This window comes from Ambystoma mexicanum, chromosome 1p (assembly GCF_040938575.1).
Source record: "Ambystoma mexicanum isolate Mex_15411 chromosome 1p, UKY_AmexF1_1, whole genome shotgun sequence".
NCBI lineage: Eukaryota > Metazoa > Chordata > Amphibia > Caudata > Ambystomatidae > Ambystoma > Ambystoma mexicanum.
The window spans coordinates 195,331,218-195,347,745 of NC_090921.1; the positions used below are offsets into that span (position 1 = coordinate 195,331,218).

General features: G+C 43.0%; 1 protein-coding gene across 1 annotated transcript in view; it reads right to left on the reverse strand.

Annotated features, from left to right (window-relative positions):
* Positions 1 to 771: 771 nt before the first annotated feature.
* LOC138465258 (extracellular calcium-sensing receptor-like) overlaps positions 772 to 16,528 on the reverse strand; it is a 62,141-nt gene continuing 46,384 nt past the window's right edge. The window contains exons 4-5 of the mRNA XM_069607221.1: positions 1,800 to 1,923; positions 772 to 1,709 (exon numbers count right to left, since the gene is read on the reverse strand). Of these exons, the coding sequence (XP_069463322.1) occupies positions 772 to 1,709; positions 1,800 to 1,923 (1,062 nt within the window). The remainder of the gene's footprint in view (positions 1,710 to 1,799; positions 1,924 to 16,528) is intronic.

Here is a 16,528-nt window from a genome sequence, read left to right on the forward strand (position 1 = left end):
TTAAACAGCATAGTGAGTTGTTATTGCAAAGTTTAAATCTCAACTATGACAAGTTCAGATTTCAGACCTTCATCGATCTAACATTGATAGATTAAGTACTATTACATTCCATAGTAATAGCACCTATTTTTACAGAGCTTTGAAACAGGAAAAATGAGGAGTCAGACATGAAGTTATACATACAAATATGATATAAAAACCAGTTTACCTGGATACAGGAAAATCTAGGCCAAAGTAACACACACCATGGAATATATTTGCACAAAATCACAGGCCTCTGAAACATACAACAATCAAGTTGTCTCCAAATAATAAACACTGCCTTTGTGGCATCCCGCATATCATACATAATCTACAGCTACACCTTTGAAAATAAAGCACATGAGAAGGTCAAACTTCATAGGGCGAATTACGAAAATAAAAAGGGCTCTAAGAATTAGCTTCATGTCTTTTTTCACACTGCCTCTGCATACCTAAACCTAAAGTAGTAGAGGTAATTCCAGGGGTGACAGGGAAGCAAGCCGGGGTTGCAGCTGCTACCCCTGGTGACCCTCAAATGACGTTCCTAGGTTGGAGGAGAGACAAAATGTTCACAAAGTAGACATGCATTGATTTCACGTGGTCGTGTATATCAATACCAGAGTTTACAGACATTCATTTACATGCAGATAGTAACAAAGATTTGAAACAGCTGGGGTTTTTACAATAGCCCCTGGACTAGATGTGTGCAAAAGGAAATATCATGATGAGAAGATAAAGAGAAAGTGACATTCAACTGAGTTGGGGCAATGGTAAAATCGCGGGTTGCCCAGAACACTTTCCCATTAAATATTCTTTGGTATTTCTCTTCGGCTGGAAAATAATGATGTAACATTTAGGGAAAAATATACAGACCACCAAAGCTAAACTGGAAGTCAATATAGCAAATATTTCCATGGCCACCATGTACTTGCCACGAGTGCTGAGGTAGGCAGGAATAAATGAGAGCCAGACACTGAGGAAGGCGAGCATGCTGAAGGTGATGAACTTTGCCTCGTTGAAGCTGCCAGGCAAATTTCTGGCCAGGAAGGCCACTAAAAAGCTGATGGTGGCCAGAAGTCCAAGATATCCCAGCATGCACCAGAAAATAATGGGAGATCCCTCATTACATTCCACTATGATCATACCAGGCTGAGCATGGGTATTATATTCAGAGAAAGGTGGAGCGACAACCAACCAAAAAACACACAGAAGAAATTGAATCAGTGTACTAGCGCTGATGATTGTGTAGGACAGCTGAGGACCAATCCATTTCCTTAAATCACTGTTGGGCTTTGTGGCATTGAAGGCGATGACCACCATGATAGTTTTAGCTAAGATGCAAGAGACACAAAGAGTAAAAGTGATGCCGAAAGCCGGCTGTCGGAGAAGGCATTTTTCTGACGTCGGATAACCAATAAAAGCCAAAGAGCAGAGAACGCAGAGGGTGAGGGACACGAGCAGAAGGTAGCTGAGATAGGAATTACTTGCTTTAATGATGGGAGTGCTTTTGTGATGAATGAAGATGCTCAAGATGACAACAGGGATTGTGGAGTACAAAATGGTGGTTGCTGTCAATATGGCTCCAAAGGTTTCATTATAAGAGAGGAACACTGTGATCTTTGGGATGCACCAATCTTGTTGCTGGTTAGGCCATTGATCCCAAGGGCATTTTATGCATTCAATGGAATCTAAGAATTGAACATAATAGAACAAAATAAGCTGTCTTTACTTTTCATCATGAAGAACATTTAAGTATGTTCTTGCGCTCGTTCTCTTACCCGTTTGGTTAGAGATCTCTCCCAATAAGCAGCGGACACAATGGAAGCAGCAAACTGGCTGCCCCGGTTTGGCAGCTCTTCTGAATCCCGAGGTGCAGCTGGGACTGCACAGTGAGGTAGGGACCTAAAGAGAGAAAACACGGCCACATTCAGTTAGTGATGAAGACATACATAATGGTTTTAGATGAGGCAGCTTTTCAAAATAGACGATATGTATTCAGTGAACAAATAGACTCCCTCCGTGGTTGGATGCTAGTCTCCAATATAATTGGAAGGATTCTGGTAATGAGAGAGATGTTTTGCTCAAAATTACAAGAGCATCTTCCAATGATTTACAAAACATTATGGTGCAGAGAACTACTCCACCTTGGTGGAAACACTTCTGCTTGCACCCTCCAAAGTCAATGCCATGAACAGAGGGAAATTAGCTGGTTGTGTGTAGATCACACCCATCTGGCGGGTACTCCATTGACTAGGTTGTTTGAATGTTTGGTATGCAAATGCCTACTGGACCACAATACTTCTCTTACCATTGTCACTATTTGCAGGCCAGCAAGGGCATTTGCTTGCTCCAAAGTTAATGATTGCATTTTATGACCACCTTACACACTACAGCAAAGACAATCCTTGACAGGAGGACTTTAAGATTTGGCTAGACTTTTCCACTGCCCTGAAACTGTGTGAAGCTTTGGCAATCTCCATATATTCTTCATCCCAATCTCATTCAGGAGCTCATATTCATGGTACTTGACATACCTGGGTGGACCATGCTTTGGACAGATTCTGTTATATTGTTAGATTATCCTCTGTGTAGGTCAGAAATATTGGAACACATGGCCTTCTTGTATCAGATATACCAAGTCCCTCCCAACCTTCCTTTAAGTAATAATTGATGTAGTGTTTGTACTCTGTGCAACACTACTTATTCTCCAGCACCTAGGATCCATGTCACTAAAGAGAACCCTATAATAATGCTCAATATTGATCTGATCACACTCACTCACTCACTTGCGATGGGCACATAACCTCACTTTGTCTTTCTGGTACACTACCATGAATGCCCCTTGTTTCAAATATTACACACTGCCAACAGGAGGAAGTACTGCCAAAGTTTGCAGGATGGGGTAGAGTGATGCCGGATGCGTTGGTAATAAGTGAAAAGTATGCCCAATAGTGTATTGTATCCAGAAAACCAAAACAATAAACTCCATAGCAAGATAACTCAATACATTAATATGCCTGCTGCTGTAATATGTGTGAAAACTGCAGGTCATACGATTGAATCTGTGCAGGAATGATTCAGTCTTTTGTCCTCCAAAAGTTTATAAAATAGTTAGAGTTGATGGGCTTCATTAAGAGATTTCATAGCGAATGTGCAGCATCTATACCACGCCAAACAAACATAGGCTTTTCATATTTATAAAATTGGAAAAAAGAGTACCCTTGTGGTTTAAAATACATCACTATACCCCATTGTGGTTTGCAATAAGCCAATGGAAGGGGTTGTGTGGGGGAGGGTAAAGTCAGCCACCGAGATTAGTAATTTTAGAATCAGGCAGGAATTTTGTAACTGTAAGTCTGGGACACACTGACATATGTGTTAATCATATACAATGAAACAACAGATCCTTCAGATAGTGCTTATTAGACTATTGTGTGTTATTTGTTATTTGTTCAGTGCAGTCATATACCTGTGTAATACATACACGTTTGTTTGTTTGTTTATTGCCTTTATAAGGTGCACCAGACCAGAGAGTATAAGGGCGCAACAAGGATATGCAAAGCTTACAAGGTTACATAATGTACAGGCGATATACAAATAGTCACGTTACACATGGAGAAAAAGCAAAATACAATATACAAATCAAGTTGCACAGAGAGGCAGAGTTATTTACATCTTAGTCTAGGGATGTACAAAATTTACAATCGATCGTGCCAGAATTTCAAGGAGACTGGTTCTCAGTCAGATTGAGGTGAGTGATAAGGTTCTTTCTGAAGAAAGAGTAGGGTAGGTCAGCTCTCAACTGATGAGGCAGGGAATTCAAAGGTTTAGCGGCCTTCACAGGGAAGCTATTGCTGCCAATCCTAGAGGATTTGAATCTGGGTACTACCAGACAATGAGTGTTGACAGTTCTGGAGGGTCTAATGGAAGTTCTTCTGGATATTCTGTCAATTATGTAGCTTGGTGCAGCATTGTGTAGTGCTTTATGTGTCAGGTAGGTAATTTTTAGTTGTATTTTGTTGTGGGTAGATAGCCATTTGTGATGGCGTCTGATTGCAGAGATGTGCACTCTTTTGTTAATGCATAGTGCAGCTCTGATGGCATTGTTCTGTAATATTTGGAGTTTTTGAATAATGGTTTTATTAGCACTGCTATAGAGGGCGTTGCAATAGTCTAACCTTGATAGAATTAATGCTCTGGCCAGTATCAGGCAGCTGTCATTAGAGAAGAAGGGCCTGCCTGCTCTAATCAGCTTACATGTGTAGGCTGTGGTAGAAGCAGGGAATTAATTTGTTTATTGAAGGACATCGTTGCGTCAAGGTAGAAACCACAAGTTTTTACCTCTTTGGAGACAGTGGTGCTGTTGCCGTCAATGATGAAGGAAGCATATTCATGACCTAGTTTGGAGATGTTAGAGGGGGAGCCGAGGATTATCAGCTCTGTCTTGTCATCATATAGGCATAGGCCATGAGTGGCCATCCATGCCTGAATGATGAGATAGATTCTATTCACCAACGCCAAGACCTTGCCGTGATCCCCAGAAAGAGGGAGGAGAATCTGAGTGTCATCTGCATAATTAGTGTAGGTGACACCCAGAAGGTACAGATCATCGAACAGTGGCTTGGTGAATATATTGTAGAGAGTGGGGGACACACAGGAACCCTAAGGGACCCTGCACATGATAGGGGCGGGATCCGCAGCTGCGTAGGGTGAGAATACTCTGCTGGTTCTGTTGCTCAAGAAGGATTCTATCCACTTAACAGCGCCTATGGAGAAATGGGCTGCTGTGTCAAGGTGCCTACAGAGGACCTTATGATCGACCAGGTTGAATGCAGCTGAGAGATCAAGTAGCAATATTAATGCTGTTTTCCCTTGATCTCTCAACTCATTGATCTGTGTCTTCAGATCTATCAGGGCAGTTTCCATCCAGTGTAGAGGTCGGAATACTGATTGTCGGACCCCTAGGAGTTTGTGCTGTTCGAGGTGTTTTTGGATCTGCACATATGCAATTTTGTCTAGGATTTTGAGTAAGAATGGTACCGTTGTGAAGGGGCGGTAATTGGTAGCGATAAGTGGGTCTAAGGTTTGCTTCTTCAGAAGCGGGCGCACCCATGATTGTTTGAGATTAGCTGGGACGGTGCCGGAGGCAAAGGAGGTGTTAATTAGTTTGGAAATAAAAGGGGAGAGGTCTCTAGCAGCCTCTTTTATGATATGAGCTGGGCATATATCTCCTTTACAATTAGATGGTTTGAAAGAGAGGATGGTTTTTTCCACTTCGAGGATAGTTATTTTAGTGAAGCGGAATGTGACAGTTGGATCGGAAATATTTGCATTTGGTGGGGAGTAGTGAGTTGGTTGAGATAAGTTCAGAGAGTCTTTCTTATTTTTTATTTTAGTTTGGAGAGTATTGAATTTGTTGGTTAGTGCTTGTTGTATCTCTCAACACCAGTTCTTATTTTTAATGCAGATATCTGGTGGAGAGGTAGGGGACTCTAGTTCTTTTAGAATTGTGAATAATTCTTTCATACTATAGTTGGAATTAGCTATACGTTCATTGTAGGAGTTTCTTTTTGCCTGGCAAATTTCTTTTTTATACTGTGATGCAGTGGACGCTAGCTTCTTTTTGTTCTCATGGGAGGGGCAAAGGCGCCTGTCGGTTTCACATTTTCTTTTTAATAGTCGCAGGTCCTTTAATTGTGGAGTGAACCACTTGCTAAGGTGTAGTCTGGCTTTACTAGCTCTCAATTTGAGAGGGGTGACTTTGTCTAGAGTGGAGAGCATGATCTTGTTATACTCTTGCACCAGAGTGCTTGGGTCCATGCTATCTGGCAAAGAATCTAGGGTGGGTAGAATATTAGGGATCACACTATCCACTGTTATATCTCTTTTAACCTGGTTGGGCATGGTGGTGCTACTTGGGGAGCTCTGAGTCTCTTGTTAGTAGAGAGTGTCAAGGATACGAGATAATGTTCAGTCCAAGATAGGGGAGAAATGGAAGTAATAGTAGCTGTACAATTGTGATTGGCTACCCAATCCAAGGTTCTACCCTTGATATGGGTGGGGGCGCTTACCTTTTGTGTTAATACTAATGCATTGAGGGAGTTTATTATTTGCGGTGCCTGTTTGTCCAAAGGATCGTTTAGGCCTAAGTTAAAATCACCAAGCAACAGTACTTGGGAGGTGGGTTTGAGATTATTTGCAATTAAGTTGTGTTGGTCCTCTTCAAAAGAGCCAGTAGGCCCCGGGGGTCTGTAAAATACGTGCATGGTAAGTGATTGGGAATTCTTTAGTGGTAGCTTGATGGAGAGAGATTTGCATGATTACAGGTCATGAGGGGCTACTATTCTCATAGATAGGCTCTCTCTGGATATGATGGCTATTCCACCACCTCAGGATCCATCTCTGTCTTGTCTGAGGATGGTATATCCTTCTGGGATGGCTAGTGAGAGTGCAGATCCTGCGGCACTATGTAACCATGATTCAGTTATGGCTAAGAAGTCTAGACTGTCTACTGTGATTAAGTCAGCTATGTCGATGGTGTGAGCCACCAGGGATCTTGCGTTAAGGAGTGCTCCCTTGAGGGGTTGATTATCTTCTTTGGTTGTAATAAGGCCAGGGGTAAGGCTAATGGGGGCCAATGCCTTAGAAATTAGAGTGGGAGTCTGAGTCTCGGGTGTACTACAAATGGGTAGGGTGATGTGCAGTTAGACACTAGTAAGTGACGAGATATGGTAGCAGTTAGTTTTCTTATTGGAGGGTGGTAGCGATCTTGTGAGAGGCTTGTAGTTTTTGGGGAGTCTACTACGTAGTTTTAGAGTTCTAGTGTACGTGAAATATATTTACCTGAGGACTGGAAGTTAGGAACGGCAAGACTAGTGGGCTTGGGTGCCATGCTAGGGGAGGTAGGAAGAGGTGATTTCATCTCCACTAGAAGAGTAGCTGCTAGACTGGTGAGCAGTTGAAGAGTGATAAGTATCATGAAGGAATATAGGGTGCAATGGCCTGGCATATTAGCAGTGAGAGGTGGGTCGCAGTAAACAGGTTCAATTTTAGCTGGGTGTGCCTAGCGAAGATCACAGTGGGCAGATTCGACTTTAGTTAGGTGTGCCTGAAACACAGTATACAAGGTACACAGAAGCTCTAGCACAGATCACAGTGGGCAGATTTGACTTTAGCTAGGTGTGCCTGAAGCACAGTATACAAGGTGCACAGAAGCTCTAACACAGATCGAAGGGCAGATTCGACTACAGCTAGGAGAGCCTGGAACAGAGTATGCACAGAGCGCAGAATACTTTGAAACAAGCCAAATACTGTCAGGGCAGCATCAGCATAAGCTCTAAGTACTAGGCAGGGGCGGTTCATTAGCATACTATGGTAGGCTAACTATGAGCGACAGTGACTAAGGATAATAGGCAAGGGCCTGGGGGTCCGCAGGAGTGTATGGACCATAACAGGTGCAGTGACAACAAAAGCATTTTTATAATGTCGTTACTGTAACAGTGTGAGTGTAATAGCCGAGTACTGGTCACGTAATATAGAATATGTAAATACCAAAGCAGGTTTAATGCCGGCTGGAGGCAGGATGTAGTATAGACCTGCAAGCCCAGGTATGCTGAGACAGATAATGATCATAAGAGAACAGTAATAGGCTCAGTAATACATCAAGCAGAGCGCAACGGGATCGTAGCAAAGTTCAGAGTCAATGTCAATAAAGGCATAGAGGCCCCTTATGTGTACGCCACAGTCTTTGTCTTTTAAAGATGTGTTTCAGATGTTCATTTTACTTTCTCTTTGAACAAACTGTCATTTAAAAGATATTACTCCTTCAATCATAGGCTATGTTCATTTACATATCCTCTGACAAGTAAGGCTGTGACCACCTTAACAGATTTTTTACATAAACCTTGATTACCCTGACACTGACATCAACTTAACATGAACACATTCTAAAACTTTGAGATGTTCAATATACTCTCAATACCCTAGGTTTTCAAATGATTCTGGGTTTGCACAAATGTATTCCTCCAGCTATCTTTCCATTGACTGCTTGTTATGGTCCTGACCTCTGCAATTATGCTGAAACTACTACAAGTATTTTGATTCATTCCGGAATTGATGGCAACCCGTTGGCCCTCATTATGAATTTTCCGGTAACTTGCTGGTGCTACCGGCGGGTTGTCGGGAACTTCATATTACCGTTACTGCCACCTGACATTGCGGTGCTTTCGGGATATCAAAGGCGGGGGTACAGACTCCATGGGCATGGAAACCTTGAGACACCATTAGTAACAGTGCTGGTGCATCAGGGAAAATCCTGTTGGTAGGGGCCTGAAATACTGGCAGGTCAGCCTGCTGGTTGTTCAGTGCCCATTCCGGTAGACTGTAAATGAACCGGTCCAGGAAAGTTGCTGTATTTTAGCAGCACCTTTATTTCTGGCCTGGTTTACGTATAATGAGGCCATTAGTCTGTTCCAACTTCTTGGAGTACCTCCCTCTTACAATGGAAAGACAGAGTACAGTGTCTTTGTAGCATAATGTTCTCTCAATGGTTGTAGTTTTTCTCAGCATTTTTCGAGTGCAAGTAATAGCTTTGCTGTCTCAGGTTGATACCTGCCTGATGTATGATTTCCTTGTTATGCCATTTGTGTTTCTTTGTCTGGTATATGCAACCTTTACTTTACTTTGCCTTGCCACAATCCCTAAGCACAAGTCAATTTTTCCCTTTAGCTAATGTTTCACTCCACTCTTCAATAGAGCCAAACTCCCAGTACATCTTTTCCTTAAAGCCCTTTAATAGATACATTACCCATGTTCCCCGGCTTTATTGTGACAAATTGAATTCTCCTTCGCAGGTGTTATGTTCAGGGGGTTGCCTTGGAGTTCACTCGTAAAAATTGCAAAAGTATTCAAAAAGAAATGTACATAAAACAAGAAGTAACGCAACTTTAATATGGGCCCAGTCTCAGCCAGGAAAGTGAAATTCAAACAGAATGCGGAAGAGAACTGAATAAAATGTGCTGTCAAAAATATATGCCCCAAAAACAAAAGCCTTTATAACTTTAAGGTATAATTAGCACCAACCATTTTGCAACATTAAAATATTTCTCCACAAGAAGCTGATTGGTGTGATCATTTCATACCCCTAGAAAAGGGCATACAGTATCTTCTAGGATTGGTTCCCACAAACCTCACCATACCACTCTATTTTCCCATTGTGAGGTCACAATCCAACCCCAAATTCCTGCATCATAGTGCCAACTCACTCAAACATTTCAGATGACCAGCAGATATTTATTCAACTGCCCTGGTCATCTCCATCTGTGTTCTCATGAGAACATCTTCTACCATGACACAGCCATGAACCAAGTACAAGTTGCTGCTTTAGTATTGCATATTACTAACTCTTCAAACTTCTTCCTAGGCAGAGATGTACTTAGGGGAAATTTGAAACTGCCATGGGTATTCTGAAACCTTCAGTAGATCAGGCGTCGTAAAATAAAATGCTGCATTATAATACGATTTTGCATTTATTGTCTTTCCGCGGCACCCATGAGCTCTGTTTTATGGCCTTGAAAGTAACAAACATTGTTCAATTCCTACTGTGAGATCCTGGGAACGTGAGATTTGCAATGTGCTACCAGCCTCTGCAGCTACTAAGTAAATTAATGAAATGAGCACTTGTTTCCAAAGAGCATGCTCTGAGGCCTATTGGCTGCAGTGCCTTAGCCTAATGCTAAACCGTATATACTTAACTGTGACACATCTTTATTATCTATGTTTTATTAACTTAATAAAACTCTTATTTGGGGCACTCTTCAGCCTGGTGCAAATTACTGTGTTTCTATCAAGGAAGGCCCCTCCCTGTTCAAAGTGCTACTCCTGCAGCTGATACGTTTGCACCTTTTTACTGCACTGAATTTGCAATTTTATCATACTATTCCCCCTTTTATTGATCTATCAATAACTAAATCCATACCTCCCTTCAGTCCCCATTCTGCCATTTGTTCTTAACTTACCCACACCTTTTGTGTTCCATGCATGCACCCTGTCCTCTTCCCAGTTTTCTATTGGCCAATTTATCAACATACAGCTTTCCCCATCCATATTCACTTGACATTCAGTAGGCCTCTTAGTTTTCAACATCCTCAGTTTGTACTGTGACCCAATATACCTAATTATTGTTATCACCCTTTGTTAGCTTGTTACTTGGCATATTTCTAGCATTTCCCCATCAACATTCAGGGGAAACATGAGTTTTCTTCCTTTTTTGTTAGTATAGAGTGTAAATAAAGTTTTGCCAATGCAGAAGGTGATGTGCATGAGGACCAATGTGGGTACAGTCACTCGAAATACTCCCGAAAGCCATATGGGCACCCATGTGAAATACCTGTCCAGTCAAATATTTTACTGCGCTCCACTAGCTTCACTTGTCATCCTTTTGTGGAGTGTCTGTATTTCACTGATAGCTGCGTTCAATGTTTAATTCGAAAGCCTCTCCATCAGGAATCACGCTACAATAGCTACTCACAAACTAAGCACACACTCCTCCTTCTATAGCAGTTAGAAGTTCCAGAACATAACGATATTGGAGAGCCACTAAATGAAGTGCCCTCAACCTTTCCTTGCATTTAGGCCTTTTGCTTTTGAATTGGCCAATTGCAGCAACTCATAATATGTCAGCTGAAGCCATTTTGCATTGGCTGCAGCCTGCACTCCTGGAAGCAGATAGGATGTAAAGAATGTGGTCACCTTTGAAAACAGCCGAAATTCATCACGGATAGTGACTACATTTTCAGCACTTTATTGTTGCTGTTCACTTGGCTGCACAACTCTCTCATTTAGATCAAATTCCATGGAAGTGCTGTTTCAAGGTGACACTGAGGAAGGGCTGTGCAGAGTAACCATTGCACAGTACCCACTCCAATAAGGTAGAAACTGGGCATAGGCCTTATATCCACAGGCCCACCACATGTCCATTATGGCTGCTGTCCCCTGCATCAGCGACACACTCTTCATCACCTTGGCAAAGCCGATATTAGTCACCAGATGGATAGACCCACTGGCCCTGAAACACAGAAGGAATACTGTAAAGCTCTTTATGTCAACTTGTTGGTGTTTCTCATTTAACCAGGTCAATGTATGTCCATATTTTCCACAAATTACCTTACAATTGCCATGCACTTTGGCTGCTACTCTTTGTTCTTATCCCAGCAACACTTCAGCACAACATCACAACATCACATTATTCCCCCTTTCCATTTGCCACCATACCACACTGCCCCTATTATTCTCAATACTGGTCCTATGCGATACCAGGGAATGCTTTTGTCCTCCTTATTTATGCACTGCAATCTTTGGTGTTCACTCATTTTCAGCTCCCCACTTTTGTTATATATTCAACTATCATATTTATGTCTCTCTTTTTTGAGCATTCTGTTTCATTTCACATAATTATTGGCATAGACATTTTTCCTGTTCATCCACACACTGAACTGTGACATTTGCTCTGCGGATAGGTGTATTAGGCATCCTGCTTCCTCATAAGACACACCCTGAGGCAGGAAGAGCTTGGGCACCCCTATTACATGTGGGATGAGTGAGCAGAGGAAGCATGTGCCTTTAGCCCTTTCTTTTCCCACATGTAACATTTCATCATACCAGACGTTTCCAGGTGATAAAAATTGCCCTTTTTCATTGTCACGACGTAAAGCCTCTTCATCAATTAAGATAATTTTCCCTCTATTCACATTGTCATTTAACTGTATACCACTCTATTTGTTCAAAACCCAAACCAATTAAATACACAAATGCATGTTAATATCATTATACTCCAAATAACTAAAATGTTTGCCATCTACTCATAACAACACTGTCCTTAAAAATACTCTCTCCTTCCTCCTTTGCTGGTCTTTTATAAAGTCTTATTGCTGAAAAAAATGTAATGAAAATTCATAAATACTCCCCATTATGCAGCTCTGTGCTACTCTTCTCAGAGGAAGGTGGTGCTCTTGTCCATGCATATGTCGGTGATGTGAACCCATCCCCGGCGACCTTCAATTCTCACTGCAGTGGGTGCTGCCTAACTCACTTTATGAGGACCTGTGAAGAGCTCCTCTTTCTACTTCTTGACAAGGTTTTTATGTGCACATTCTCCTCTGGATAGAGAAGTTCTGCTTATGGAAACTGTCCTCCTTGATCACTTGTTTGCTCTGGCTGAGCTGTCTGCCTTGTCTGCAGGAATATATATTGAAGAGATTTTGAAGGTTCTGTGGGATACATATGGAACATTCCCCCTAGAATGTATGAAGAACAATTTACTTCAGTTATTGTATGTGACAGAGGTATAGATGCATGCATTTGTTAAACTGCAACAATCTTGTGTGGAGTGAGATTGTGATCTCCTCCAGGCAAGTTGCGCAAGGCGAAAAGTGCAAGTGATAATCAAGGCAAACAATGTTGTCCAAGCGTTTGCATGAGCTTTGCTAAGTGCTGTTTTAATAAGCCATTCATCTTCTCAACCAAACCGTTAGCTTGTGGGTGATAGACCTGTTCTGATCTTGATGGTCGTGCAGATTAATGAATACCTCCGTCCCCAAGTACCACACAGGCAGAATGGCCAATCACTGTCTGTGCAATCTTTGAGGCCACAGGTGAAGTGAGCCGTCAATCTGGAACCAGGAACGCCGGAAGGACCCCCTGAGCGCTGTAATGCAATAGATGGTTATCAAACAAGGTGCAATGATGATAATGTCATATGAAAACAAGTTGTAATAAGGTTTACCCAAGTGTAATGTAAACAAGGCCGCAAATGATGGGATGTATCAGGGGATCAACAGCAGAGTAAATGGGTCGGTATCCATTGAGGCTTGGATGACAGTTCAACACCTGGGTCAAGATGAATCTGCACAAGAGTCCAGAATCCAAAAACAAGATCAAAAACCAGTGGTTACAAGGCCAGAAAGTTCCAGGCAAATGGCAGTCCTTTATGCAGTCCGTTGAGAGTGTCCGGGGTCAATACCAGTAGAAATAGATCCAGGGCAATGGTAACAGATGCAAGGAGAGCGACGAAGAAAAATCCTTGAAGCAGTGCGTGGTCGTAGTGGCTAAGTATCCAATGAGATTCAAAACGGCAAACAGTCCTTAAGAGGCAGCAGAGAAGCACTGACTTCGTGGCTTCTGATGCTTTTAACTGCTAACAACAGTCACATGATGCACATAACGGAAGCGTGAGGAAAATCACGTGCTAACAAATGATGAATGTGATTGGTAGTCATTCACCTCACGTGACGCTTGAATCTACGTGTTCCTCAGCAGCAATGCAGAAGTTTCCATGGAAGTTGCCAACAGTATGAGTGCTGGTAATAGTTGGGACTGATTCTTCCAAATGGGAAGAGGCCATGGCCCCAAGAATACTGGCAGGAGAGGAGAAAGTATCAGGTGCTGTAAGACAGAAATGTTGGCACCCCTCGGATTCAAAAGTGACCTGACCAGTTCCCCAATTGATCAAAGGGTTATTTTGTCTCAACCAAGGGATGCCCAGAATGATACCGAATTGTGGGGTAGTGATAAGATCAAACAACATTGTTTCCCTATGAGTGTCCTGGATTACCACCTCCATAGGGGCAGTTTGATGCATGAAAGGGCCAGAAGCAAGGGAAGTGCCATCAACTGCCTGTACCGGTTCTGGGTGTTCCTTCATAATCAAGGGTAAGTTGAGATCATGAGCTAACTTAATGTCGATGAAGCAGCCAGTAGCTCTGGAATCAATCACTATGTGTACAGGGTGTGTAAGCTCCCTAGTAGGTCTCAATGAGGCCTGGACCACAATAGGTCTGATGGGACCGAAAACGGGTTATGTGGGGGTCATGGAAGTGCTCGCCCGTACCCCCGATCTCAAGGGCGAGCCTTCTGAAAACCCAAATTCTTGTTCTTTGGCCGACAGGGACATTCTTTCACATAATGCCCATTGATACCACAGTAATAACAGGCATTATCTGTTCTTCTGCGTTCCCATTCAGCCTGAGTGATGGGACTCTGAATCCTACCGATTTGTATGGGTTCAGGATTAGTGGTCGCCAAAGCTGGGGATGACTGACTGGAAAAACCAGATTCTGCCTTACGCTCAGATCGGCGAGCATCTAACTGCAGCGTGAGGTCCACTAGATCCCAAAAAACAGAGGGAAGGGCCGGAACTACTGAGAGGGCATCTTTCATAGCATTAGATAGACCTCTGTAAAACACAATGACCTTTTTCTCTACCAGCCATGAGGTCTCTGCAGCTAGTTGGTTGAAGCGAGTTATATATTCGATGATCGTTTGCCTGCCTTGTGTGAGATCTAATAGTTCCAGGTCTCGAGATTGTGCCTTATACCTAGTATCAAATACCTTAGCCATTTCTGTTGGAAGATCGAAGTCATATAAGGTCGATGGTCATTTTCCAATAATGGATTCACCCAGATAGCTGCCACACCTGATAAATGGGAAAAAAGAAAAGCAGCCTTGGTGATGGAATCAGGGAAAGCCTGGGGTCGACATAAAAAAGTGCAGCTTACACTGATTCAAGAATGTGCAGTACTTTCTGGGATCACCCTGAAATCTTTCTGGGGCAGCAAGAGGAAATGAGGTTGGGAGTACCAAAGGAGTCATGGGTGGAGCGGGAGGTGGCTGGGCTGGAGGAGTGGTTCTCCGAACTCGGCATCAGTGGGTAAGGGGTGGCGTGAGCTTTGTAAGGCAATGAGACGATGGTGGATTGCCGTGGTAGCTGCGGCCATGTCGGCCCTAAGGTCCGCAACTGCCTACATTAAGGCGGTCACAGGGTCACCGGTGGAGGCATTCATAATCAGGACGACCAGTAGGCTTCTAAGTCTGTTCTGATCTTGATGGTCGTGCAGATTAATGAATACCTCCATCCCCAAGTACCACACAGGCAGAATGGCCAATCACTGTCTGTGCAATCTTTGAGGCCACAGGTGAAGTGAGCCGTCAATCTGGAACCAGCAACGCCGGAAGACCCCCTGAGTGCTGTAATGCAATAGATGGTTATCAAACAAGGTGCAGTGATGATAATGTAATATGAAAACAAGTTGTAATAAGGCTTACCTAAGTGTAATGTAAACAAGGCCGCAAATGATGGGATGTATCAGGGGACCAACAGCAGAGTGAATGGGTCGGTATCCAGTGAGGCTTGGATGACAGTTCAACACCTGGGTCAAGATGAATCTGCACAAGAGTCCACAATCCAAAAACAAGATAAAAAATCAGTGGTTACAAGGCCAAAAAGTTCCAGGCAAATGGCAGTTCTTCATGCAGTCCGTTGAGAGTGTCCAGGGTCAATACCAGTAGAAACAGATCCAGGGCAATGGTAACAGATGCAAGGAGAGCGACAAAGACAAATCCGTGAAGCAGTGCGTGGTTGTAGTGCCTAAGTATCCAATGAGATTCAAAACGGCAAACAGTCCTTAAGAGGCAGCTGAGAAACACTGACTTCGTGGCTTCCGATGCTTTTAACTGCTAACAACAGTCACATGATGCACATCACGGAAGCGTGAGGAAAATCACGTGCTAACAGATGATGAATGTGATTGGTAGTCATTCACCTCACGTGACGCTTGAATCTCCGTGTTCCTCGGCGGCAATGCAGAAGTTTCCATGGAAGTTGCCACAGCACTGAGGGTCGAAAAAGTGATGTAATATAATGTAATTTAATGTAATGCCACATCAGTTGTGGCTTGCATCAAGGCCTCCCTTAACTCAGTAATGTACAGAGAGAACAAGACAGGATTCATTACACATCCCTGTCATACTCCCGCCTGGACCAGAAAGGAATTATTACAATGGCCAGAGGAACCACTTATAACACAGGCCTGGCTTCTTTTCTACAAACCAATCAACAAGTCAATTATCCCCACCAGGCACCCCTGTAAACCAAGCACAGCCCACACGTTTTTCCTATTAACCTTGTCGAAGGCTGTGCTTCGGTCCATGAATGCAAGCTATAGGTTTGCTTCTCAGATAGAGTGAATTGGACTAAGAAAATTGAGGTTTAGGATTTGCTCACTTGTCCCTAGTCCTGGACAAAAACCTAATTGTATCTCATCGAGAGTACCGCTGGTGTTGATCCAAGATTCGATTTTGCCCAGCAGCACTCTTCCAAAGATCTTAAACAGAGAGTCAAGGAGTGCATGTCCTTGTACTTGTGCAACAGAGCTGGGCATTGGTTTACCAGAATCAATGGAATCAAATGTGGTAGAGGCATTACCCCGCTCACAATCAATTCAGTCACCCCATCCATCACCATTACATTGTTCTGGCAGGAGGCAAGACTCAGAACCTTCTTGCTTCTAGCCACCAAGTCAATTTTCACAGGTCGTGTGATTGAGGCTCCTCCCTTCTTTGTGATGATCTTACCTACTTTGAGTTTTGGCACTATGCTGCGTCTCTATTTAGTAGTATCCACCCTCTAACCACTGCCATTTTTCCAGCTACCAACACAGCACAGCACAAGACA